Below are 27,959 nucleotides of genomic sequence, written 5' to 3'. Positions count from 1 at the left end.
CAGCCAACACAGAAAACCTCTAAGCCACATACTCGTGCTTTGGAAGCCCACACGTGAGACACTCCTATGGAGAAAACAAAACATGCATAATTATACCCTTTTCCTTATTCACCCCACCCTTTCATATATACTTACATTACCATTTTAAGCATATTCCATACTATCTATTCAAAATAGATTGTAACATACAAGAACTGTGATACAATTTTCTTTATTAAAAATAATTTACAGCATCGTTAACATTTTATGCACAATTGCCATCAACTGAACTTAAGATATCTCTATACAATACTTACTGAACTTAAAACTTACACTGTTCTGTTGGCTTTAAACAGCAGACATTTATTTGCAGTTGCTTAAATATGATTAATATACATAGTTTCATGTCCTTATACTTAGGTGTAAAATGTATAAACATCAACACTATCCCAAAACTTTGTAGTTTGGGAGGGGGAGGGAGGAAGAGGGGCACAGGGAGAGAAAAACATTTAGAAAAATTGGAACAGATTCTTCTCTGAATCAAAGTGGAGAGAGAAGCCTAGGTTAAATACATCTAACACACCGAGTCACTTCTTCAAACAGATACAGTTCCTCCTATGCTTTAAGATACTAGAAAGAGGTCTAATTGAACAAGGTTGTTTTGTGTGTGATCACAGAAATCCTCTGACTGTGCCACATCCCGCCACTGCCAGAAAGATGTCACTCTTGCCCACCTAAAGCTCCTAGGATCCTAGCAGTGACCAAAGTTACCCGTCTTCCCTCTGCTGAACTGGGCTGTGCAAGGTTCGCTGCTGCGAGAGGGAGAGGGGACAGGCACGTCACCACGGGCAGTCAGGCAAGCGGTACCTCGGCTGGTGGTTGGCTACCGGGTGAGCAGCAGCAGATGGGGACACAAGCAGGGCTGCTCCTCGCAGCACACACTGCGCGTCAGCGTATGGATCCTAAGGGTAGGGGTCAGGCTGCACAACTCACCAAGGTGCTACGGACCTTGGCATATTGAGGGGTGGGCCCACCGCAGCAGCAATAGCAGGAGCCTCAAGTTGAACAGCAACTGTGCCAAAGCCCAGCTCAAAAGCTGGCTGTCACTGATTTTCTGACATAGGAGTGCAGCAGAATTGAAGTAGTTGCTATGGTAATGAAACTCATCAAGTCTCTCTTAAGAGAGATGACTAGCTTTATTGGTGACAACTTGCCAATAAGCCACATCCCTTGAAATTGCACTTAACTTCACAATAGATTTACCTTGACATGTCTCCTTCTGAAGCAAGGAGTGTGTTCCTGCCCTAGAGCAAGTGGGGGGCCATGTTCCCTTCAAGCATCAGCAGTTACACACGTTATAAGTAGGCTTGTAGTCGTGTTTTTATTTATCATCTGCACGAGGCATCATTATGTGCCAGCACTGAATTCCTATTTGCTCCCCAATAACGAACATGCATTTTCTTGAACTAAATCAAGAATGTGACCTTGAACTGGGAAAAAATAGTATTAGACACTATTGTACAAGAATTAAGATTTGCTCAGTAACTCTGGATAAAATTAGCAAGTGTCCCACAGAAACTCATTCCGTGTTCAGTTGAATATAGTATTCAAAAATGCATTGATTTATCACCCATATCACCAGTAGGAGTCACTGCAATGGGTTTTATCCTGACTAAAAGAAAACCACAGCAAAACTAGTGAAGTACAAAAACAGACTATAAAGCATTTAAAACTTTAGGGAACTTTGTCCAATAAAACAAAAAAGGTGTATCAAAGTTATGCCAGTGAAGTCAAATTAATTTGGCGTTTGAAGTGTCAAAAAATTAATAATTACGTCAGGGTTTTTTTTATATTTTTTTAAAGGAATGTCAGAAGCCATACTATTTAAAGATTTAAACGGTGCATCTATTAGTTTGCAAGTCAACAAGCTTAGTGCCTGGTTACAGATTGAAAGCACATGTAGTGAAGCTTAATACAGCCCTCATGGAAGTTTTGCTATTTAAGATGACATTTACCAAGAGAAAAAAAAAAATCTTAAAGCAGAATCTTGACAATTCATAGGCAAGTTATTAATTGCTTTTGGAGAACAAAACTGCAATCTCTACATGAACTGTTCAGGGGTATGATGCTTTTCAAGACACAGGAGCACAGAAAGAGCACGTCGAAGCTGCAGGCTCCCTTGCGGAGGTAAGAAGCTGTCAATGCTGTTAAGTGGTGAAACAAGCACATCTGCAGAAACTGTGCATCTTCTGTTAATATTAAATAGGGAACAGGGCCTCTACCGTCAACAGGCTGACAATTAAATTTATGGAAGTTGCAATGGCGTAAAAGAGCCAGATTTGTTCACTGTTCTGGGATCTCCAGCAGAGGAATCTGTTGCTGGTTTGGGAGAGCTGTAAATTACCAGCACATTAGAAAGCATTAAAAGGCAGCATGGCTGCCTCTGCTATATTAGACACAGGTCATATTTAAAGCAGAGGAATTTAAACAGTTCTAATAAATGTTTTTAAAGGTTAAAATACTACAGGGAGGTACTTTGTCTAATGATATCGCAGAGAGTAGAGTGAAACCTCATGTCAGAAATGACAAGCTGCATCCCTGAAGCAGATGTGACAAATTTCAATCGAAGGACACTGCCGGTTGCCAAAAAGCTGGGGTGCTGCACTTAACCTGCATGAACAAAATAACTGCGAGCATTTTTTTAAATGCAGAGATGTTTCCCATAGCTTAAGCACACAATATTTCATAGCGTGAGCAGTTGTACATCTGGATCCAGAGGAAATGCAATCCCATAACAAAGGTAAGAAAGTCATGGTCTGTGATACAGGATACCGTGGGCCTCACACGGACTGCTTTTTGTTCAGCACATAACCTGAAGAGCAAGAAATTCAAAACTGAGTAGCTGTTTTAAGCACTGGATAAAAAAAAAAAAAAAGAAAAAAAAAATTCTGTTTGGCCTTTAACAATCCATACCATGTGCTACCCCTTAAACCAACAAACAGCAGTACAGATTTACAGTGGGAACAACTGCAGAAAATCTTCTTACATAATAATCTTCAGCACAATCAGTTTCAGATTTCGCATAGTTTATTTACAAAATGGTCTGATAAAACATCCCCTCCATACTTACAGCTCTCTGCCACAATACACATGTTGATTTTAGCAATGTTTAATAGCACCATTAGAATATTATTTAAAATCAGGAAGGATCTCGTTGCAGTTACAATGATTCACAATCTTTTACATCCATGGACGAAGTAACTTTGAGCACACTAGGACTGTTTGCAGTTCCACAGTACAGATTCCTGGGTTCACACAAGGCATTTTCAGAATTACCAGTTATGCAAGGTACCCATAGAGTCAGTAGCTACTATAAGAATCTTCGAGCCACAAAGTTTAGACTTCCACCATATTTGTATAAAGTTATCTCCATATCGTTTTCAAACAAGGCAATCACGCTGAATACTTTTCCAGTGCTTGTCTTCAAAACAAAAGCAAAAAGAGAGACCAATTAAGAGTTTAGCTTTCACTTCCCCTCCCTTAGAATGTTACCATTCTAACCCCAAGCTTTGTCTAACACAAGCAAATTCAACCCGCTTATCCGCCACGTCAGAACCGAGACACTGCTGGGGACAGAACGAAGGCTTATTTTACTGCACAGTTTAGATCCGGCTGGGAACATGTTACGCGCCTATTGATAACTGAAGATGCCATTTGGCTAAGATGGCACAAAGTACATTATTATGCGCACACGGTTCCTTTACGCAGAAGCTGAAGCCTCTCTCTCAAATAGTTGCACCCTTGTCTTTAAAAGGGTCTGAATGAGAGACGAGACTCAATAATACAGTGCCCGTTGGGGAGAAACCATGCCCAAGAATTTCAGGTTGCACAATAAGTTGCTCAGGAAGAACACGTGCATCTGTACTTTGGGAACCTTCAGTAGTCATTACGAACTTCAGGCTAGACTGTAAGCTTACATTCAAAGAGAATTAAGTTTTTGGTTTTTTCCTGCTTTCAATCATAAGGATTAACTTTCCTTTCTGTGCTTTCGATCATCAGCACATTCAACAGAGAAATTAAAAAAAAATTTGCAAGGATACCTTAATATCCAGAGTCATTCCGGGCGACAGCTCTGGAGGGAACAATATAGAAAATTGCTCTCTGCCGGTGAGACCCAAAGTACTTGGATTTTCCCCAGGAAGAAACTGAAGTGGAGCTATGCCAATTCCAATCAACTGACTTTTATGAACCTTCTCATAGCTCTCAGCGAGGACAGCTTTAACACCCTGCAAAAATACAAGTGATTTTCTATTTCAGTACAGAAGTCAAGAGTGAAATGCAAAAGCAAGCTTCAAATACATATTATGTCCCAAAATCTTGCAATTCAAACTGAAGAGTAAATAGAGCGTGCTTTGTAGAGTCCCGTAAGTAGGTAACAGTGTTTAGCTTTACAGCTACAGGAAAGCAAGTAAGCCAGAGCAGGCCTGTACAGCATGAAATGGGGTTTTATAACAGCCAGTGACCAGGCTGTAGTTCAGAAAATCCCAGCCCAAACATAATTGCTTCCATTACGTCACAAGAATAAATGTCTGACTCAGAATATAGTCTGAATATTTGTGGAAATTAGTCTCCAATAGCTAGATATTTAATACCCCCCAGAGACCAAACAGAGGTCAGCACTAGATAAATGTCTAATTTATCTCAAAGTCTGGAGTCTAAAATGGTTAAGTTACATACTTAAGACATTCAGATTTATCCTGATTAGTGATTATATTCTCTGAAGATTTTAACAAAGAAATTATTGAGAAGTATCATGTTAAAGACTGAGGGCAGTTTCTAAACACATTCATGCCCTAAACAATGTGTTTTTCAGAAACAACACACACACCCCCCCAAACCCCAACAAAAACCAGCAGTACCAGTAAAAAGGGCCCCTTAGCAGCCCAGTCTCTTGAGCTACCCAGTCCATACTTCTTTCCTGCTAGAATAATTACAGGGATGCCTTCTTTCTGGTACAGCTCTGCTGCTTCAAACACGTCTAGCTGTGGAATAACAAAGTGAAAGAGTCTGAGCGAGTTCTAAATCCACATCACAATTTCAGAGTAGCTACGCAAACAAATGATTTTTACCGTTTGTCCCGATGGGAAGTGAATTGTTTTAGGAGCCGGTTTTCCTATGAACTTATTCAGAAGCTTGATATTTGCAAAGGTACCTCTTGTCATCACAGCATCGTTACCTCTTCGAGCTCCATAAGAGTTGAATTCACGAGGTGTGAGTCTAGAATTAAAAGAATATTTCAAAGGTATTTGATTATTTTTAAGATTATCTGGTTTAAAACAGTATTCTGATTTTTATAATTACTGCAGCATCTCTTAAGTTTTCAGCGCAAGACATAAAGAACTATTCATCCAACAAATGTAATTATTATAAATTACGAACAAAATGTGTAAATTGCTGCTAGGTTATTCATGAGAAGAGCTGCCGTTTTAAATTCATTTTCTGTGACTTCATTATAAAGCGCTACAAGCAGCATGCTACTTGAAGAAGAATTAAGGGGAGGCTGTTCTAGAAAACAAGCCTGGTTACTAATCCTCTTACCTCTTCTAGCATATTTATGAACAAGCTTTATACCAACAAGAGAGCTTTACTTATAAATCAAACGACCATCCTGGGATTAAAGGCCCATTAATTCTGTTTCTCTTGTAATACTACTCATTCAGACGTTCATTAGAAAGAAGAGTCCACGCCACAGGCTGTTTCTTTGTCCTGCTTCACTGATACTGTAATAATACTACACCTCTGCAATACAACCCATCAATGTAATTCCCAAAACACTCAGCAGAGGTGTGACGCTGACTGGCTCAGCGCCGCATCGTGTCCTGTGTGTTCTTTTCAGAACTTCAGGGGAGGTGAAAGGCACCCACTACTGCTGCAGGGTGCTCACTGCTGCAGAGCTGAGTCAGAGCACCAACCACACGCAGTTATAAAACTGGGCTTCACTTTTTAAATGTATGTCTGTTTCTAGAGCTTCTGATCTGCTCTGTGCACCTCTGTCTGCTCTTGAGGCCAATGGCAGTAACAGTGACTAACTTCACATTAACCTGATTTGTAAATTAGGAAATTATTTTTCCTTCGGCACGCATTTGGCAGCGGGTGTTACTGTAACAACAGCTGTGAGAATGCGTTCTTTATGTCTCAGCTGTTTGTTGTAGCCTTAGAGACTGCAAGAAAGGCGATGACTGGGATCACAAGACAAGTGATTACTTATTAATGCCAGTAACAGTTACTATTTTGCTTATCCATGTATTATCTCCACTTCACACAGACAGGCATTCATAAAGGAAAGCAACAGCACCGATAATTTGGCATGTGAGGCAGTTCTGACATCGTTGGAGCTGTCTGAGATGAGAAGTCCTTACCCTTTGTTGGTGAGATACTTCGCAGCAGCACTGCTCCTTGCAATGCTTCCAGCAGGGGATATGTGATCTGTTGTTACGGAATCTCCCAAATAGAGCAAGACGTGGGCGTTTTCAATCGGTTGTGGTGAAACCGGTTCTTTGGCCTAAAAGGAAAGGGGTAGGGAACAACAAAAATAAAAATAAGAAACACCTTTTTCTTTCAAGATCCTTAGAGACATAAAACATATCTGCAACACGTGAAGGCACATGATGCCCAGGCTCCACTCAGTCTTTTAAATCGTATTTTAAAGACTGAAAAATATAAGTGATGATCAAGTTTGTTACTTAAACATTGAAGCTTTACTGGAATAGCTATTCCTTTTCTTAAATGTAATGCATATAATCCGGGTCCAATGTACTTACAAGTTTATCAAAAAAGGAAGGACATCTGATATAAGTAGATTTTAAATCCCAGGGAAATAAAGTTGACTCAGGTGCTTCCAGTAAATTCCATCGTTTGTTTCCTTTCTACAAAAAATGAAATTGGTTTATGATCTTTTTACATGCTGAAACCAAAGACTTACTGGTGATTTTCTTTTTAATTTCTCTTATATACTATGAGTTACCTTATTGGATATTACTTAAGAATCACCACCCATCTCAGTTAAGTCCTCCTTTACAGCAATAGAAATAACTGACAAACCAATCACATTCAACTGGGAGATATTATAAAGATTGCATTTCATTGTAGCTTTAAGTTATGTAGAACAAAAGACCATTCTTACCTCCATTTTTTCTTTCAATTCCTTAAACATGGATGATATCACACGCTCTTCCTCCACTGTGTGAAGTTCTCTTCGGGTGGGCCAAATATCTCGTAGGTAAATACTTTTGCCATTAGAGCCAGTGCCTGAGTAAGATTTTAAACAGAAGAGTAATTTTGAAGAATAAAATATTAGACCTCAGATTTATATTAGAATATAAATATGTATATATTGAAGTCTTCAGACATGGTACCAGATACGCAAGGAATGTCATCAGTTAAGTGGATGCTTTGCTTTAGCTACGAGCAACACCAAACGTGGGCTCTCTTTTCAAAGAAATGCATGCTGAAATCCACCTGAAGAAACCTCTTCTACGTATGCATTAGATGCAGAAATGGAAGATGTAAGGAAACACTTACCCAAAGGCTCTGTTTCAAAATCTATTCTAACAGTGCCTGCGATAGCATAAGCGACTACTAGCGGTGGAGAAGCAAGGTAGTTGGCACGGACACAGTCGCAGAGACGACCTTCAAAGTTCTTCGTTCCAGACAATACTCCACAGGCAATTATTTCACCCTGAAAGGCAGACCCAGATACATTTTTCTAGGACTTTGTGGTACTTTAACAGCTTGTGCTATTTTTTTTGTTGACTAAGTCAGATGCACTTTTAGCATTCCACTTCAAATATTTATTCTAACACTTCAGTTTAAAGACATTTTGTTCTCTCCTGCTACCCTTTCTCCTTATCCTCCTTTTCACTCTTGACCCTTCGGATGTGTCCTCCAGTCACTGCAGTGAGCTCCCCTCCTGCCTTCTATTTCTTGTATTTTTCTTCTGCTTCACAGGAAGAAAAATGCTGCAGCTGTTTAGACACTGGTGGTTAAAAATCCCTCAAGCACATCGCTCTTTAAAACCCTCCTCTTCATTCATGATAAAAAATCTATACTTTGTGTCCTCTATAAGAGCAGACCCAGACCCTATGTATTTATCTTGTAATTTATACCTACAAACACTATTTATTACGTTTATTCTACTTAGCAATGAATTACCACGGCCTCCCTCTGACATGCAGATGTGCAGAAACATCATGCAAAGTCCAAACCGACAATAAAGTATATTTTACTGTATTTCTTGATCACTTAACTGAGTGACAACTATATATCTGTATTCAACAAGCCTTAAAGCTTTACCTGCTTTATTGCATTCCTGATGGCTTCTGGCAAGGGGGCAGTGTTTCCAACACAGGTTGAACACCCGTAACCGACAACCTCAAACCTGCATTGGAAAAAAACAACCAAGCAGCACATTGAACGATCACAAGCAATTTGTTCTCAAAACAGCTTTTTCTTCTATTACCAATCACTGAGATGATTCTTTTTTTTTTTTCCTTTGACAATTAGACTTTTTAGTCTAATTTAGGAAGTGAACAGCAGACACTACATCTCACTGATGCAAGCAGGAAGAAACAAGGTAACATTTTGTAGTCAATCAAGGTAAGTCAAATAAAATATCTCAAGATGTTGTTAGTTCTGTAAGTAATGGGAAAGCGAAGGCAGTAACATTCCTCACAGAGCACAGCTGAATTATGAACATAATCTAATTGTTATTGCTACAGAGCAACCAAAAACACACTAAACACCACATGACAGCAGCACCGTTAAGACTAATATAGACGGTCCCGACAAATCTATATCCAGCTTCCACTTTTAAAATATATAAACAACTGCATCCTGGCTTGTAAGACACTTACAATTAAGTAGATCACTACTGAAAAAACAGAGCACAGATGAGGGAAAAGTAGTAACCAAAAAGGTAGTTAAAACGAGGATCTAGTAAGTTAAGAACCAGCCGATCTAAAACAAACAGCAACCACATTTATCAACCTGTATAACCCCCCTGTGTATTATTTTCCTAAAATGAGAAATGCAGTAGGAGTCACAACTCACCCAAGCTTACGGAGGTACGGTAATACTCCACTTGAACTGAGGTAATGTGTAACCATTCCACTGCCAGGCGATAAACTTGTTCTTATGTAGGGCTTAACCACCAGGCCAGCTTCAACAGCTTTTTTGGCCAGGAGTCCTACAACAACAAAAAAAAGCAGTTCATGTTTTAAATATCCCTTAAAAGAACATCTATACGGTGCTGCCTTAGTTAAACATAAAAAAACCCAGAGGATGAGTAGACCTTCAGTTTATTCAATTATTAAAGCAACACCTGCCTGAATTAAGTTTCTTAACTCATAACTATACCATTCAGGTTTTTGTTCCCATTCCTTTAATTTAGATACCCACTTTCTGTTCTATAAGAAAAATCTCTTTCCCATGTTCTAGCTGACAGTGCAAGGCCATTAATTCTCCTGACACAGGCCACACAGCCTCAAAGAGAAGCTTGCCTTGGCCACAGAGGACCTCTAAAGAACAGAACAAGGTCTGAGAGAGGATTACCTGTTCTGTGAAAATTGTACACAGCTTGCAAAGGTACAGCACATGCTCCTGAACGAGTGGCTGAAGCACAGACAATTGCTCAACAATACGGATTTTCTTTCCAGACCCTGTAGCTAACTGTTCAAACTCACTGTTCAAGCTACTGTCAGCCAGGACAGAGTCGAAGCTAAAGCCCACCTCCTGCACCAGTTGTGTTGCTGTGTGTGTCCACCTGAAGACAGCCCTGCAACTGGTTACCTGTTGAAGTACTACCAAATGTAAATATTTTTAATTACTATCATTAATACCACCTTATGACACAAATTTTGAGATTGTATTACTGAAAAGTAACTTCCATTATACAACCTCCAGAACATACCACAAGGTTAAAGCTAAAAGTTTACAGTTTCAAACCACTAGATCAAGTCATTACAGAGAACCTACAGAAGTGAGGGTAAAGGCTGCGTAAACATGGGAGCTCCACTAAGATGTCTTTAGCTGTCACTAGTCACAACATACCTGCAGCAAGCATGACAGATGGATTGCAGTTGTTTGTACAGCTGATTACTGCAGCAATGACAATGCAGCCATGAGATAGCTTGTATTCATTTCCTTCATGCTGAACGGGTACAATGTCATTCTGTTTCTCAACTGCAACCTGAAAGCCTTTAACACCAGACTAGAGGACAAAAATACACATTAGCAATTATTACAGTGCAGAAAGCAGGACATTACAGCAAGACCAAGTGAACCCTCATTTTAAAATAATCCGCAGCTGTCCCATTAGGAGCCCTTACACAGATTTCAAAAGCAGCCTCAGTTCATGCCTCTACACTCATTTCCTGCTACACATGAAAGAACAATCCCTTATGAGTACATGTCTAATTCTATACAATACTTGTTTCCGAATTAAAAGTGTACCCCAGATTTTAATTGAAAGAGGATTATAACTAATTGACTACGTCAATTAACATTTCACATCCTCCAGCTCTTCAGCACTCAGCCATCCTCCAGAGGCCCCTTTCAACCTCAGCCACTCTGTGATCCATGATTTCTCTCCCCAGCACAACTGCTCATCCTGTATTGTACACCTCATTACAAGCCAGAAATGCTAAAACCAACCAACAGAATTTTTAGAGTGTCTATGTTTCTAATACTGCTGCCAGTCTTCAACTGTAATGATAAACACTAAAAATGAAGATGCATTCCTGCATTAGCTGCATTCTTAGATACCTATGCATATTCCCAACCAAAAATATCACCTTCAGAGTAAATCTGTTAAGCTGCAAGCAAAAAAATCACTTGCCAAGTTAAAAATTCAAAGCACTGATTAGCTAGAAATCTCAGAATTCTTTCTGCATCTCCCTTAAGACACGATGAGTTTTTCAAAATGAGAAAATGTTTCCCAAGCTTACGCTATTTATTACTTTAAGTTTTACCTCCCTAGCAATCTGAACTGTGAAATTAAGGATTTTTGTTAAGTTCCTGTTCCTGACAAACACACCTATGATTTACTATCCTCAGGATACTCGTCAAGCAGGAAAAGAGTGTCGTTGGATAAGCTGTTTATATAGGAATAAGCAGGGCTCAGCAGGTATGCAAGGTATAACTAACATAACGTTTATTCACGCAGATTAGAGGAAGCACCTTTTGAAGAGTACATCAGTTGTACTAACCTTTTCATTTAAGCAGGCTTGGAAGTCACTTTTCATATTATTAACAGCCACTCTGTCTTGGGACCTCTTGGGGCCACTGACATACGGGATTATGGAACTTAGACTGATTTGCACTACCTGAAAAAAAAAAGACACATAAAAGCACGCATTATTGATCCCAGCCCAACGTTACACCAAACGTACTCTTGAGACATTCAGGACCTCTTCTGTTAAAATTTGAATGTTCTGAGACATTAAAACCCTGGGCTTCCATTTTCAAGACTGCCCACTGTAAAAGGGTACTCATCTTATTCAGTGTTTTAAGATTTTCCCTTTCTACCACCCGTAAGACTTCTCTGATCACTGGGGAGTGATAGGAATTCAGTATGTTCCGTATGTAATTTAGTTGACACGAACATTATTGGACTTCCCTTCTTTCCCCCATCCCCTTTATATTTTGCAGACATACTCTGCTTCTCAAAATTATGAGTTAGTAAATACAACTTTTGTTAAAGCAATGAAAATTACAGCGAGAGACAATACTGTTAAATTCGTATTAGTTATCTATTTATGAGCATCAAACACACAGAAACAAGTCATTTCAAGCATACCTGGGAATACTCAGGTTCTCTGGAAGAACTCTCATCATTCCTAAATAACTTCACAGCTTTAAGATACGCTTCCATGACCTCAAGCTTGGTCTTGTCAAAACCTTAGGAAGGTTATTTCAAACACAAGAAAAGTCACATTAAATAAATAAATAAAACAAACCTCACGATTCTCAGAAGTTAAGACTGTTTAAGCATGTCATCCGAAGTAGGTTTTTCAAGGCACACCACTTCCACAACCCCAACCTCCAGGAGCTATTCAGGAATTATACACAAATTAAAATACTTTTAATATTTTTTTTTTTAGATCAGCTTAACTTTCCTTCTTATATCAAGGAACAAAATAAGCTGTTCCAACTCCAGCAGTTGTAACTCTAATTAAACTTACAGATTGGTCCCTGAAGTTCATGAAGCTTTTCTCTGTTAAGATTTACTTGTTTAATACAGATTACATGCTTAGTTGATAACAGCCAGTATTACTTGCTACTGTTAGAAAATGTTTCATTTGCTCTGCACTGACCAGACAAAAACATGTTTGTTTTTTAATTAAAAATGTTTAACTCTTATTTGAAAGTGACAGATTTCAGTGTCAAAAATGCTTACTAATGTGAATGCACTTTTTCGGATATCTGTTACCCTGTGGCTTTCTCTATTTGCAGTAGCTTGATAAGGAATTTACATCCTTCTAGCCTAGCTGGAAATGCCAGTGAAATAATGCTCCTCACAGGAAAAAAGTCATTGTGAAAAAAAAAAATCAGAAATGCATTGTGATTTGTTCTGCAGTTTCAGTTATCTCTAGTAATCAGTTTAGATTTTGATTTGGTAGGGATCTACAGGTGGTTAAGGGATTCATTCTGTATTGAGAAAATTTATATTCCGTACACTTTTCAAAATATAAGTGAGAATTTTTTTAATACTTCTCTTTTAAAGGTTTGCCTATGCTTTCAAAACCAAGGACTCTGGACATTGATAACTAACACGATGTTAGTAAATCAGGTCTTAGACAAATTGACCAGACTGGACACAAACCTCAAAAGCAAGAGAGCTTTCCACACGCCAGTGCCATGCATACAAGAGCTACAGCCTCACTTAAATACAGGGGATACGCGGAGACAAACAGGCCACAAGAAACTACCCAGGCCAATAAAGCCGGTAAATAACTGGGACCCAACTGCCACATACTAAGCCTCCCACAAAACAAGCCAACAGTAAACATGTGCGGCACAATGTTTGTGGTAGGTATCACTCAGGTGCGTGAGATGCTACAGGATAAGGATTCTACAGGATAAGAGATTCTACATGGGATATACTTGTAGCCAAGTATATCCCATGAGGCAGCCTGTTACTGTACAGCAGAATGTTACACACTAAATCCACGCCCGAACTCTGCAGAAAATCACTGCTTAAGAACTATGGAGTTTTAAGCAAAAAAAATGTATTACCACATACCGTATCTAAAACGCTACTACAATGAACCACTATATTTTAATTTCTTCTTTACCTGTATGCTTTAAGTGCTTTAATGTCACATTATCAACAGGGAAAAAGCTCAGAATAGCACCATATTCAGGACACATATTTGCTATTGTGGTTCGGTCTGCTACAGACAGCTGGGAAACTCCGCTCCCAAAGAACTCCACAAACTTTCCGGCCACATCGGCTTGCTTCAGTTGCTGTTTAAAAGAACACACAACAGTTGTCATGTGAAGCGGTACAATGCCAGCAATGTCTGTTGCAACAGTTCACAATTAGCGAGTCACGAACATTTAAAACAAAAAGCTGAAACCTTAAGGCCCACGTTTGCAAAATAACCCCAAGCCCCATTAACATACTGGGCTCTAAAAATCTACACTGAAAGCTGACAAAATACAACACATCTCCACCTGCAACTGAGCTCTTCAGCCTTCCTAGTGGAGAATGGATACAGGCTTCTTAAAGCATCCTGCCAGAAAGAAGAATGTATTTTCTAAGCCATCGCAGCTTGTCAGTGCTTTGAGGCCAGCTCTTCACCTACTACAACAGCAGCAGATCGCGCCACCCTGGCAAAACCCTGTCTTCAGAAGATAGATCCTCGAGTTCTACCAGCTTGCAGCCATAGGCAGGCCTTGCATCTTGCAGGAGTATTTCAGAACAAAAAGGGCATCCAGAATAAGCTTCTAAACTAGAGAAGAAGCCTACGTGCTGTCAGCAGGAGAAAAATGGAAAACTGTGCTTCTCTCCCCTGACCTCAACCCTGCACATACAGTTTTGGTTTGGTTTTGTTTTTTTTTTTTTAAACTATTTTTTAGTGAGAGAGGGCCTGTAAATAAACCACTATAGAGGGAAAAGAAAAAAACCACTACTTTGGAGGACTATGAAATAAAAATGGTTAGAGATTATTTGCATCTTTCTGCACTGCCATGGTCAAAGATACACTAAAAATACTCCCAGATTTTAATTCAGTTCTCAACCATCACTGGTAAAACTTGCAACAAACTTCTCTTTGTTTGAAAAGGCATTGAACTCTTACCTTTGTAATGCTTAGAACAATATCTATGGACGTAGCGAGCGGGCTGGCCGTGCCTGTCAGCTCACACCCAACCACCTCAGGCAAAGTGAGAGTAACCGGCATCCCCAGCATCACTGCTTCTGTTTCAATCCCCCCGACGCCTGGAAGGAGAATATTAGGTTGCTTTTCATCATTTTAAGTAACCGCCACTAAATATGTTGAGGTCCTAAAATCTAATAAAATCCTTCCTATTAAGCCTAAAGGCTACAGCAAGAAACGCAGAAGTTCTCTGTTAAATATTTGTACATGAACAATCAAGATCAAGTAAGACTACTTCTGAAGTTAGGCTTCAGTCAACTAGAAAGTATTTGATGTGTAAAATTAGCTGTCCAAGAGAAAATAAGCCTTCATACAAATTTTATACTGCATGTACAAACAGCACTTATTTAAATATCTATTGGGTTTTGGCTATTTTTTCCTTTGAATTACAAAAAGCAGTTTCTCAATGCAAAGAAGCGTTAGTTGAGATTACCAGACAAAAAGCGTTCTGAAGAATAATTCAAGGCAGAGTTTGTTACGCTTGAGATAGAAACATCCAGTGGGAAAAGAGTATTTCTCAGCAATGCTTTAGTACAACCTTTCAAAGTGCTATCGAGTTACTCTGAGCATACTTACCCCAGCCCAAGATACCCAAGCCATTTACCATGGTTGTGTGAGAATCTGTGCCAACCACGCTATCTGGATATAGGAAATCTTTCACTTCAAAAACAACTCTGGACAAATACTCCAAGTTAACTTGGTGCGCCATTCCAGTCTCGGGTGGAATTACTGAAATATTCTTGAAAACCTTTGAACTCCACTGTAATTTTTACAAAATGAGAAAAAAAAGAGAGTTGCATTTTTTCAAAGGTATATTCAGCTCTTGGAACACAACTAAAAAAACAAAACTAATATGCAATAAACCAGTACTTGCTATTTACAAAGGCAGCTTTCGCTCATTTGTCAAACAGAGGTATGTGATCCCCGTGGACTCCGTACATTCTTAACCATCAACAAAACCATCCATTCCATTCCTGTTGAAGGCTGAATCAATAATTCAAACCCACCTGTCAAAAGCAGGGCTGCATAAATCTTACCTTCCACTTCACACAATGGATTTCAAGCACAGCTAAGACTATTATTTAGACAACAGAACCTAAGCACTTGCATTTATGGCAGAACTTAGTTCAGGTTTTACGCTCTTGGATGAGGCTGAAGATGCAATTTAGAAAAGTGTCTTGTTACATGCAAACTTGGGATGCTAGATTTAAAAAAAGCTGACACGCAAACTTGTAACAAGATTCGGCTCTGCCATTTCCCTCTTTAATAATGTAAAAGCTAATTTGCAACTCTCAGAAAGGAACCTCCTCATCTACCTATACGAAGAGATTTTTAGACCATTGCATGGGATTCCTAAACCATGTGGATGAGGATCACATACCAATGTTGCAGATCCCTGGCTGGCAACACAGAAGCCAGTATTTGCCACACAAGACTTGCATTAAAAACGAGTTTACTGGCACTGCCGTCTAGCTTGAGAGCAGCAATGTCTCAACACCGGCCTCCGTTCAACACTTCCAACTTCAGGAAGATTTGTAACAGAAGTACGGATAAGTGAACCTTTTACTCAGAAACTCATTGAGACCTAAGGCACTGAGCTCATTAAAAAGACTAATGCTTCATAAACACCTACTTTGTCCACTACCTTCACATTGATAAGAACCCAATCAAAGCGGTGTGAACTTGTCAAGTCAGAATTACAAAAAGGTATCTCCACTCTAGTGTCGAGTGACACCTAGATTTAGAACTTCTGCTGCCTAATAATTTTTAGATTCAAAGTCACAAACCATGTTATTACCCATTTTTCTGTCCCCATATTGAATCCAGGTTTGAGAGCCTGACGTTTTCAAATGCTCTTAAAAGAACCACAACCCAATCCGAAGCCCGCAGGTACACAGACATACCTTAAAAAATTGAAGCCTCTCTCTATTTCTGCCAAATTCCATCTCTTGATTTTTCAATACTGTCTCAGGCCTAGGAAGACAGCAAGTTTACAAGCACTGTCATAATTTATTTCAATTACAGAAGAACAAGTTGTTATTTTCGCTTGTTTGATGAAAGACTCGTTTAAGCCTGTAGCACAGTTTGAAGTGGTTTGTTAGAACAAAGATAATTCCCTCCTTGCAGCAAGCTTTCTGTAAACAGTGAAAACTGATTTCATCTGTGCTGTGCTTGAGAACAGGTTTATTCTAGGTACAGTTTGCCTAAAGCATTTGATCTCAAAAATACTCATTTTAAGACATCTATTCCAAGCATGTACTATAATACACAAAAGCATTTCCCCCCCCAATCATGTCAAGATTTGATACAGTAATGAACAAAGATGTTCACTAGTTCAGGTAAAAAGGACTCTCTGCTTTCAGTACTAGTCCTTTGGCAGCTGAGCAGAACATCAGGGCAACTGTAACTATCCTCCATTTCTGTATTTTTGCCTCCAATCCACGATTTTTTCTTCACAAGTACTCATCAGTACAGTCTCATAAAATGAACCATCTTTTCTTAATAAGTGTTATTTTTTAAGATACTGATACTCATTATAAAGGAGTAATTCACAATTTAAGAGGAATAACCTCTGCTTTGTGAAGTGGACAAGGAAGGGAACACACTTGTACCAGGAAGAAGGTCCTCAGTTTTCTAGAGGTGTATTTTACATCATGACCCTTCCCTTTCTTCTCCGCAGCATCACAAGGTTAGTGGTTACGCTGCTCTGCGAAGCCCCGAGGGACAGTCATCATTCATGCTGCAGCTTAATAAATACCACTGCTGGTTTCCTGCCAGAATATTCAGAATATTGCTGAAAACATCCCTAATTCTGCATCCCTACACCTGTACTGAGCAGGAATATTTGCATATCTATAAAATCACCACGACAATCAGTATTATCACACAACTGTGAGATACAGATTTGATCAGCTTTTAAATTCTACACCTGTCCGGCACAGAGAGATAGGGATCTGAACGGTCTGTCAGACAAAAGAGATGGCAGCTGAAAGAGGAGGATGATTGTGTGTAATTGCCATAGATGGAACGGTACGCAATGATAGGTTAACAGTATTGAAAATCTGGAAATGGCAGATAGATGAGGTTCCCCCAGGCCATTACACACAGGCAGGATATTCATTGAATTTCAACTCAATGACAGATGGACTGCGAGATTCCGTAGAAGCTGGGGGGATGATGTACAGCCTAGTTCCTAGTTCCTCTTTAAGAGCCAGAGACTTTTGAAAAGTTCTCACAGAAAAACTAAAATTTACTTTTAGAAATAAATCAATGCTTTATTCATTGAAATGCACTTTGTAACATACAGAGGATTACTCCTACGCTTTGTTGTCCTTGTAAAGAAACTAGAGAAGTCTCAAAATTTAATTTAAAAATCACAGCCAGAAGTCACACAGTTGGCCATCTGCACTCTGTTTAGTAAAGCCCTTCTTGTATAAAAAATTAAGTATTGTAGACTAATTCAAATCTGACACATCAGACCACCTTCTAGATGCTGAAACCAGTGTATGGCACATGTGAAGAAGAGTACAGAAGAAAGTTCAGAAAAAAAACATCACATCTCTATGAACTGTCACAGGCAGAGGGGCACAAACAATTAAAAAAAGGGAAGCTTTCATACTCAGGCACCGGCTGAAGATGGAAAGGACAAAGGATAGGCGTGTTCTCAATCTGCGCAGAAAATTGTCCTGAGTTGCGACTCAAATCTCCGGCGCTACAGGGCCCCTTGCAGCCAGTCTGACCCCTGCACGGCAGCTTCCGAGGCTGCGCTTTCAGCGGAGAAAGCTTTGCCGTCGGCTTCTGTGAGTCACCACCTCCGGGATTCGGAGCATTCTGTATTGCACTGTAACATTAAATAGAACAGTAATTTAGACATTAAGAATTTTTCTTTTTTTTTTTCCCCTCTTTTTTTTTTTTTTTTTGCAATCCCTTCAACAGCTTATAAAATATTATCTGGGGAAAAAAAATAGTTATTTTACTACAACCCTGTTTCAAAGTAAACTACCACTGGATAAGCTTAGTTAAGTAATGTAGTGTGGTAATAAGTAAGTAAACAGAACTGTATTGTCTGAAAGATTAACACCAGATAAACAACTCATTCAATTCGTTCACAACAGACCAGAAATCTTCGTAAGCAATTGTTGCAAAGGCTAAACTCGGGGTTTAAAACTTGGAAGGTGTGGGCAGAACCTCATCCAAGTGCTGGACTTGCTGAACATGTTTCTTTTTTTAAGACAGTGCTGTATACATTCTGTCAACTCCACAGAGGAATGATTACAGGCAAAGCTTTCTCAAGGAAAGAAACATAACTATTATTTAATTAGACTTTATATACAAATTTTCAAGGCTCAGATATATTTTATACACTATTCAAGTCAGTCAGAAGACAGGAAAGATTTTTTTCAAAAACTGAAGTCCATATAGCATGCAACCCTCCATTTGTACAATAGCTAGTCTTTACATGAGCACAAAAAAAGGTTGTTGTGAAAAATGAATGACTTATAAACTCTCAGTATTTACCAAATCATGGATTCGTAATTAAAGCCACTGCTTTCTTCTGCTTTAGTACCACAGAAAGATAATACCTAGTTATCGAATTGCAGGATATTGTCTGGCCTCAGAGGATACCTTGTCTAAATCCCAACTTAGTCCACCAGCCCCTGATCAGCAGGAGGTGGAAGCTGTACAAAAGCAGCACAAACCATCCTGCGGCGAAGGGTTTCTTATCACAGGGCAGCAGCTGCCGAGATCCTGTGAGCTTTCCAAAAGCCAAACTACAGCAGCCGGATTTATCATTACAAAGCAGCACGATGAGACCTCTTGCCAACACTTGGTCTTTCCGATAATTTTAGGCCAGCCTAATTGCAATCCAATCGGCTGTCCCTCCAGACACAAGAATGGATAGACCACAGCACTGAACAAACACGTATGCAACACCACACACGATTTGTAGCTTCTTCCTCTTCACTCTTCTAATACAAACCGAGCTGCAATCCTGTGTGCATTTGGAACATCTACAGAAATGACTCATACACCCATGGCCATTTGGCCACAGGCTTTTTTTTTTTTCCCCATAAGCTTTTAAAATTCCCAAAGAGCTTGAGTAATTTACACAATTCTGCACAAGTTTGAAAGGCTCCATGATGGAGGGGCAGCGGAGAAGGCAGAGGGGAAGTTGCATTATTTACTTAGTGTTTTCTTCAGCAAACACTGAATAGAATGTGAGTTTTTCCTCTTGCAGTATTATGTTTCTAGCAAAAGGCAGCCCCAGGCTGTTTTCATTACATTACAGCCTGTCGGAAAAGGAAAACCACACTGTTAGTTTTCCAGTCCCAATACTTTTCCAGACTCCTACAAGCACACTTCTCTCTCTGCGAATACATGTAGCCTTCTTTAATCTGCTGTAAAATCTAGGCCCGTAAAAAAAAAAATATTTAAAAAAAAATCAGTGCTAAGTTATGGGCTGAAATGACAGTCTTTCACTACATCCAGTAGGATTGCAAGCTGTTTCTCTGGACCTGCAACAAGGCAGTCATATTTTAAAAAAGGTTTTGTTTAACGTAAGAACAGGGCAAAGCAAAATTATAAACTCCCTCTGCCTCATTATCTTAAGACACATTATTACCTGGATCTGTCATGGTTTCCAGAAATTTCAACAATCTCTTGCCCTGAATTTGGGCTGTCACTCAGCTTCATCCATAACCCCTCACAATCATTCTTTCTCTCCTTCAAGAATGCTATTTTATGCATTTTTATCCAGCCCTCTTTCAGATACCACCAGGTGTAGTTTCAGGGATCCACACGTGACAAATGATTTGACCCAAGACCAGAGTGAATCCATACTTTAGTATCAGACAAAAATATCTGGTTCATCAAAAAAAAAAAAAAAAAGAGGTACATTACCATTTGCTGAAATCAATCTGCAGAGAATGGTCGACGGTGAGATCAGTGGGGCAGGCAGGATTGACTTTCACAGGATCTCCTCCAGCATTTCTCACAGCTTCCCTCATGGCGGCAAAATCCACCATTGCTGGAATTCCACTAATGGACAGAAAAACAAAATAGTATAACAACATGGGACATCAACTCATTAAAACACACAAGCTTCTTGTAATTTTAACTTTATTTAAGCCTAGATCTACCTAAGTTCTAGTTCCGATAATAATCCTCTACTATTCTATTCTATAAACTTTAAAGAACTCGAAACATTTTTAAAAGATAATGGACTCGGTACTCATTCACAACAAGAACAGCACATCTGAAGATAACATACTAAATAAGAACGTAGAAACATCTCAAAGAAGATAATTAATTTCTCTTTTGTTTTGCTGTGCTTCTGACATGCGATGGTACTTTACAACAAGACTAATTTTGAGATACTTATTACCTTTATGGTAGAACCTTGCTATGCAAATAGTGCTCATGCTACACATCTGAACACCTCAGCATGTATTATTTCTCTTCCCACAGAGCCAGTCACTTCTGGAGCTGGTGTTGTTTTAGAAAAACATGCTAGTTGCTATTACATAGACAAGCATACCTGAAGTACAAAACTGAGACAGCAATGTTTATATAACACAGTACTATGTAAATCCTCCTGCCTTTGCATGCTAAGCAGAAGTTACCTCATTTCTATTATTATCACAATTCTTTTTAATTATCCCACTTCTTGATAAATAGTTAATGAGTCAGCAAAACAGCCTAAATTTAATATTTGCAAATTGCTGAAGGACTGCCCTTTTAGCTATGCCACACTCAAATCAGAAAGAAAGTTAATATCCTAAGAGACTTCTTTTAAATATATGTATTATTTATGGATTCAATTGGATTAAATATACCTGGGGAGTAAGCAATATTTAATCTTCAGTTATCTCAAGCAAGAATTCTACATATTTCAATGAACTGTCAGCCATCTGGCTACAGCCAAAATGTCACCACTTCCATTTGTGTTCTGGCTCTTGGCCTGTAAAGGGTTCCTTGCAGGCCAACAGCCTCAGCCTCGCCAGCCTGCACTAAAACCAGGGTACCCTACCCTTGCATCACACGTAATTGTCACGAGGCGTGTACTGGACAGCAGCAGTGGACAGGTTTCTGCTGAGAAAAAGCGGTACCTCGGTATCAAAAGGCTGGGTGCTACTGATTTTCAAGCCAAAGGACTGTACACGGAACTCAGTGGGTTTACACAGATTATTTCAGAGGTTGTGGTGCACACACATACACCCTCACTTACGTGAAGTCTTGAAGAACAACTCTGGCAGGACAGAAGGGCACTTCAACATTATTCTGTTTTGTTTTCCAGTCCAAGATGTTCATAGCATCTGTTTCTTTCACTAGGAAGCCATCACAGTTACGGATACTGGATTCAAACAACACTCGTATGGAGTAAGGCAGAGTATCTAGGGTAAAGCAAAGCAACTGACTTAATTAGCAAAACACTTCCAGCTTATATAGTTTTTAAAAAAATTACAATCTCACATTTTTAATGAATTCCACTTTGCTAGGGATTGGAAGGATGAGAGCTACAGGAGCCTGCTTTTCCAGCTGCCTTTGGGTTTGATCTTCATTACACAATATGGAATGTTATGAGCTGCATAATGTATACATTGCAGAAGATGAATTATCATATGGGATTTGAACAGAAGATACCAATGGCTTGACCACACTGTGTTATGACAGTGACATTTAAGAAGGTATGCTATGTTGGCAGGAGAGAGATGCGAGGAATCTGGAGCTGGGATTACTGATCAGAGTGGGTGAAGAGCAACAACAATTACAATATTCAAAATTGTTTTTTTTTTTTAACCATACGTTTCACCATTTCATTACTTGAGATATCAAGCCAAAAGCATCCAATGTCAGAATATTGTCTTTTTTTTTAAAAAAAAACACCACAGTGATATGAAGACTATAAACTATTCTGTCATTTGCCCTAAAATTAAACACATTTCATAAATTAAAAAGAAGACATTTCACTAAATACAACTTAAGTTAATTTGTCACTGATCTGGATTAAGGTATTGAGTAGAAGCTGCTTTCTGGCACAAGAAAATTTAGGGAACTGGAAACAAGAATGTAAAAAGTGGGAGGAAAAAAGAGAATTAGATGTCACTATTCACTGCAAACAAAAACATCAAGATTAATTCACATTTCTCCCCGAATGCTATTATTTTCAGCACCATTCAAGCAGGCAAATTACTTTGAGAACAGTGAGAAATATAAAAAAAAAAAAAAGTGAGCTGGAAGAAGAGGGTGACTCAATTCAGTTCAGACTTTTAACAAAAACCGTTAAGATTTGGTGGTCTCAAACCAATCCTGAGGTTTGTCCATAACCTACTAATATAGGATTTGCTGACTCTGTTCTCATTGTGTGTCTTTCTCAGATATTATCCACTGCTGCCTAATTAGACAAATCACCCAAAATAATATCAGAATGTCATTAAAAAGTTGTCTCATGAGCTGTAATGCCACCACTCACTTTATTTAAAAGCCAAGTTACCAGAAGAAAAATGTTTTGCTTTTTCTTGGATTACAAATAATAGGTAGAGCATCCTTACAGTGATAAACCTGAGTGCCCAGTGGGCTGCTTAGCAGCCATTGGCTACAGAGAAGTGACAACTCCTCTCTATTAAGCACCAGCAAGCTCACTTCTGCAATTCTTTGTGTAGTTTTGGGCCTCCCAGGATACAGGAGATCTCAAGAAATGAGATCACATCCAGTGAAGGGCCTTCTAAGATGGTTACTGGGCTACCACACCTGCCACATTGGAGCAGTTGGGAGACCTGGGTCTGACACCCTGAAAGAAAGCCAAGTGAGCTAACTGTAGTCACCCACAACTAATAGGAACTGCAGAGAAGGTGAGGCCTGACTTCTAGGAAGCCCACAGTGAAAGGACAAAAAAAAAAAAAAAAAGTTACAAGGTGCAGGAAGGAACACTGTGACACGATGGAAGAAAAAAGAAGTTCATAGGGAAGGTAGTGTGCACAGGATCAAGAGAGGTGGTGGAACCTTCATCCTCACAGATTTGTGGCACTCAATTGAGAAAGGCTCTCCAAGTTCGCTCTAGTTAGTAAGAGGCTGGGCTAGATGTCCCCTCTGCTCTTCCTAGCTACCATTTTCCCTGTAACTGAATACTATTTTAAATACCAGAAAATCAGATTCTCTCTAACAAACCGGCAAATAAAACAATTAACATTAATGTTAGTAATCTGATTAACTTGAACAGGCACTTATTGTCAGATAATAGTCAGCAGCCCCAAGGCAGAGGGCAAACAGGTAAAACCCAAAATTCATGTTCTAGGAACACAAGCAATGAGCAATTCCAGATGCTGGATTTGCTACCAACGCTGTGCCATGCCATGCCTAAATTTTTCTTTTTGTCCTCCTATAGGAAGACAAAGACACATTTAGTCTAGTCTATTTAGACTCCTTTGCCAAATATCTCCAGGAATATTCGCTGCTGCTCCGAGCTTTATGGCACATCTTAGCAGAAAGTAATATCTTCTGTTTATATTTCCACTCCTGTCACAAGGCATTTCAAAGACCTGCTGTAGAACTGACTGGTTTTGTAAATACCACGCTACTGCTTCTTCCTGGACAAAGCCACAAGCAGAAGCATTCTACCTCCTTCTCATGTGCTTACCTGAAAGATTAACTTCATTATTACAAGTTGTAGAAATCTGCAAGAGCACCCAGCTGTTGCACAAAAGTTTCAGCAGCCATTGTGCACGTGCTCCCCTCTCCCCTTCAAACAACAGGCGAGCAATTATTGCAGCCAAATATGGGTTTAAAGTAACTTTTTTTAGTTAAGAAACATGACACGAATTCTGTGAATATAGGAGAGTAATTCAGACTTTTCAAGCAGCAAAACTGAAAAAACATAATCCCAAATACCTTTAATATGTACCTCAGGTAAATATTTTAGGAGATTAACATGAAGACAAGGGGAGAGAATAACAAAAGTATGTTTTTATTATCTGCAAGAGTAAAGCCTATTCCAGCTGACACTGGTCTATAACTCTCTCCATCTGCATGTACTCCCCTCCCCCTTCACATGTGCACATACGTTTTATTTTTTAAAAGGTACCCAGATACAGAGATCAAATAAAAGTGTTTTTAGCACATACCACTTAGTGTTATATTACATACTAATGACATGCTGAGATTAAGCAATTGTTTGAACACCACAAAACCTCATCTTTCTGCAGCAATTGCAGTAGAAGCTATGTTCTAGTAAAGACAGTTATCCACTTCCTGAAGCTGCTGGTAAGGTGAAACTAGAACACCAAGAAGCAGTAGAAAATTACAGTAAAAACTGTATCTATATTTTAAGTACTACACAGGAGTTCTCTGTCACTTCATTTTTTCCAAAAGACAAATTATCGTGATTTGGAGTTTTGCTGAGAACTCCAGCAACATCGATACTTCCTCCCTCACTGAAAAAAAGCTACATGAAGTATTACCCCCTCCAACTTTGTAAAGCAATAACAGATTGGAAAATTATAAACCTTCAAATATACCTATTAAGAAACCATGTATTCATGACCACATCTCCTCACATTTTACAGCAGTAAGTGGTGCATGTTTACTGCTGGTACCATCCCAATAGCAAAGAACTAAGAAGTATCATTACCATACTTGGCGCCTCCAAGCTTCGAGACATTGTAGAACTTCTTTTGTGGATAGTTTCCTAATGCTTCAATTACCGGCTGGTAAGGGCTTCCTGGGTGGGGGGGTGGGGAAAGACACAAAAAACCAAACAAAACAAGTTACAGTCATAAAAGAATGGAACGTTTGAGGACTAACAGAGGGCTCATACGAAGAGCTTTTTATTTCTAATTTTACCAAGAATAATGTTCCTCTAGGTCTGTAAGTACATCATAATATGGAAAGGTTTCTAAATGGATTGGGACACCTTATGATGTAGATGTGGGACTAAGATGAATTTTAAAAGTGGCTGTAATACTAGGTATATACAGGTCATGCAAGTAATCAGCCCAGTCACACGGCTGAATGCGTTTGACCTTTATTGTCTCAGTTTGCCATCTACTACACAGGATAAATGCACCTCACCAACTCAGATAAGAGATACAGGTCTTAATATAGTAGAGAACATAAAGCATTAAGTACCTTGACTAATTATAAGCAAACAAGACAAAAATAAACCTCATAACAGCTATTAGGTGGAGAGAATTAATAACTTCTTGAGAAGTAGTGGTTCACAAAAGGAACGTTTTAGTACAATTGCAAACAAACTAAAGGGACAGTACCAAGGCTATACTCTCTCAGGCCTGAGGAACCTCATATAGTAAAAGTTTAAGAAAATAAAATCTAGATTACTAACAGCGGGGAAAATGGTGTTGGTTCTGACATCACCGAGCTGCTCCTGCGAGCACAAACACCAAGGGCTGGATCTGCAGCGGAACACATACCCTTTGTTTGCCGTTTGCTTTGATCTTAATACACTACAGTTAGGACTTTCATTGCAAAGCAAACGCTGCATCACCAACAGCTAACAACAACTGCGTCACTTCAACAGCCAAACAATTAACATGACCCCCCCCAAATTAAGCCGAGTTTAGGCCTCAACCCTGCGAGCAAGCAGCTTTAGGGGCACGGCATCCCTGGCTCGCCGCAGCCTTTGCGGCGTAGGGAACGGAAAGAGGGACAAAAATGGTCGTCGAGAATAACGGGAGGCCCGGCGGGACCGGCTTATCGCCGCGGCCAGCCGCCGGGCCCCGAGAACAAAGCGCCTCCCGCCGCGGGGGCAGCGGCCGCCGGGGGCGGTAACGGGCCCGAGTGCCCCGGGGCAACGGGGGGGTCCGCCCCGCTCCCGCCCGCCGCAGGCCCGGGGCCGCGCTCCCGCACAAAGGGGGAGGCGAATCGCCTCACACCGCCGCCGGCCGGCGCAGAGGAGGAGGGGGGGGGGGGGGGGGGGGCGAGGCAACGGCTCAAAGACGGCGAGAGTCCCCCGAGAACAGCACCATGCCCGCTCCCACTGACCTGGCCTGACAGGGTCCATCGCTGGCGACCATATTAGCTCTGAGGGGAGGGGAGCGGGGGACCGGGGGGAGCGGGCCCGGGCGGGGCGGCCCCCAGCTCTCGCGAGACGGTGCCCAGCAGCGCCCAGCGGAGGCGGGGCTCTGGGCGTAGTCTCGCGAGAACTGTGGACTGCCCCGCCGTGGCGCAGAGGAGACGGAGACGTGAGATCTCGCGAGACTTTGCCAGGAAGAGAAGCCGCCTGCTCTCGCGATACTCGTGAGATCGACGACGGAGGCAGCGGGGGCGGGGCCGCCCTCCGGCGAAGAGCCTCGAGGCGGGGGCGCCCGCGGGCCCTGCGCGAGCGTGGCCGCGGGCATCGCCTATTGGCCGCCGCCCCGCGTGACGTAGCTAGGAGGCGGTGTCGTCATTGTCCCACCTCAGGCGGCCTTGGCCTTGCTGCGGCCCTGGGCTCGGAGCCCGGCTTTGTTTGGGAGGGCTGTTTTCTTTCATATTTTGCTTCTCTTCTTGCTTTCAGGTTATTATCTTTTTTTCTTTTTCTCTTTTAGCCGGATGATGGAGTTTCATCATTATCCTCATCTGCGGCGCAGCGGTGGCAGCCCGTGAGGTCACACTGGTGGTGGTGACCGAGTCATGCAGTGCTGGTTTCTCCAGGCCATAAGACACAGATGGTGTCTGTGATCTGACCTCTGACTGATCCCGCTTCCCCTTCTGCCTGCGTCTGTTTGTCCCAGCCTGCCGTTGCCCTGCCGGGCTGTGACAGAAGGACTTGACACACCGATTGCAAAGGTTGCACTCAAAACCACATGAGTAACCAGGATCGGTTGCAAGGTCCTGCCCCTGGGTCAGGGTAATCCCAAGCACAAACACAGGCCGGGCGGAGAACGGCTGGAGAGCAACCCTGAGGAGAAGGACTTGGGGGTGTTGGTGGATGAGAAGCTCAGCACGAGCCGGCAATGTGCGTTCACAGCCCAGAAAGCCAACCCCGTCCTGGGCTGCATCCCTGGCAGCGCGGCCAGCAGGGCGAGGGGGGGGATTCTGCCCCTCTGCTCTGCTCTGGGGAGACCCCCCTGCAGTGCTGCCTCCAGCTCTGGGGCCACCAACAGCAGAAGGACATGGACCTGTTGGAGCTGGTCCAGAGGAGGCCATCAAGATGACGAGAGCCCTTCTGCTGTGAGGACAGGCTGAGGGAGTTGGGGTTGTTCAGGCTGGAGAGGAGAAGGCTCTGGGGAGACCTTAGAGCCCCTTCCAGTCCCTAAAGGGGCTCCAGGAGAGATGGGGAGGGACTCTTGATCAGGGAGGGGAGCCACAGGAGGAGGGGGAAGGGTTTGACACTGAAAGAGGGGAGATGTAGATTAGAGATTAGGAAGAAATTCTTTACTGTGAGTGTGGTGAGGCACTGGAACAGGTTGCCCAGAGAAGCTGTGGATGTCCCTCCCCTGGAGGTGTTCAAGACCAGGCTGGACAGGGCTTTGAGCAACCTGGTCTGGTGGGAGGTGTCCCTGCCCATGGCAGGGGGGTTGGAACAAGGTGATCTTTAAGGTCCCT

At 41.0% G+C, this 27,959-nt stretch overlaps 1 protein-coding gene across 2 annotated transcripts; it reads right to left on the bottom strand.

The window, feature by feature from the left end:
- Positions 1 to 196: 196 nt before the first annotated feature.
- Positions 197 to 26,456, bottom strand: IREB2 (iron responsive element binding protein 2). Of its 2 annotated transcripts, XM_074156745.1 has the most exons (22): positions 26,415 to 26,456; positions 25,045 to 25,134; positions 21,646 to 21,811; positions 20,319 to 20,456; positions 18,037 to 18,258; positions 16,322 to 16,391; positions 14,994 to 15,177; positions 14,340 to 14,479; positions 13,332 to 13,503; positions 11,834 to 11,934; positions 11,244 to 11,360; positions 10,087 to 10,246; positions 9,088 to 9,223; positions 8,332 to 8,416; positions 7,561 to 7,717; positions 7,163 to 7,287; positions 6,801 to 6,905; positions 6,399 to 6,541; positions 5,109 to 5,256; positions 4,899 to 5,021; positions 4,080 to 4,265; positions 197 to 3,460 (listed from the first exon to the last, which is right to left on the bottom strand). In XM_074156745.1, the coding sequence occupies exons 1-22, from the start codon at positions 26,431 to 26,433 to the stop codon at positions 3,350 to 3,352; spliced, it is 2,898 nt and encodes a 965-aa protein (XP_074012846.1). In that variant the 5' UTR covers positions 26,434 to 26,456; the 3' UTR covers positions 197 to 3,349. The 2 variants fall into 2 exon arrangements, with proteins under 2 accessions (XP_074012846.1, XP_074012847.1); XM_074156746.1 differs by lacking the exons at positions 18,037 to 18,258; positions 26,415 to 26,456 and having other exon boundaries at positions 25,045 to 25,081.
- Positions 26,457 to 27,959: the final 1,503 nt, after the last annotated feature.

Source organism: Numenius arquata, chromosome 11, assembly GCF_964106895.1.
Source record: "Numenius arquata chromosome 11, bNumArq3.hap1.1, whole genome shotgun sequence".
Lineage (NCBI taxonomy): Eukaryota > Metazoa > Chordata > Aves > Charadriiformes > Scolopacidae > Numenius > Numenius arquata.
This window is presented reverse-complemented; position numbering and strand designations above follow the sequence as displayed.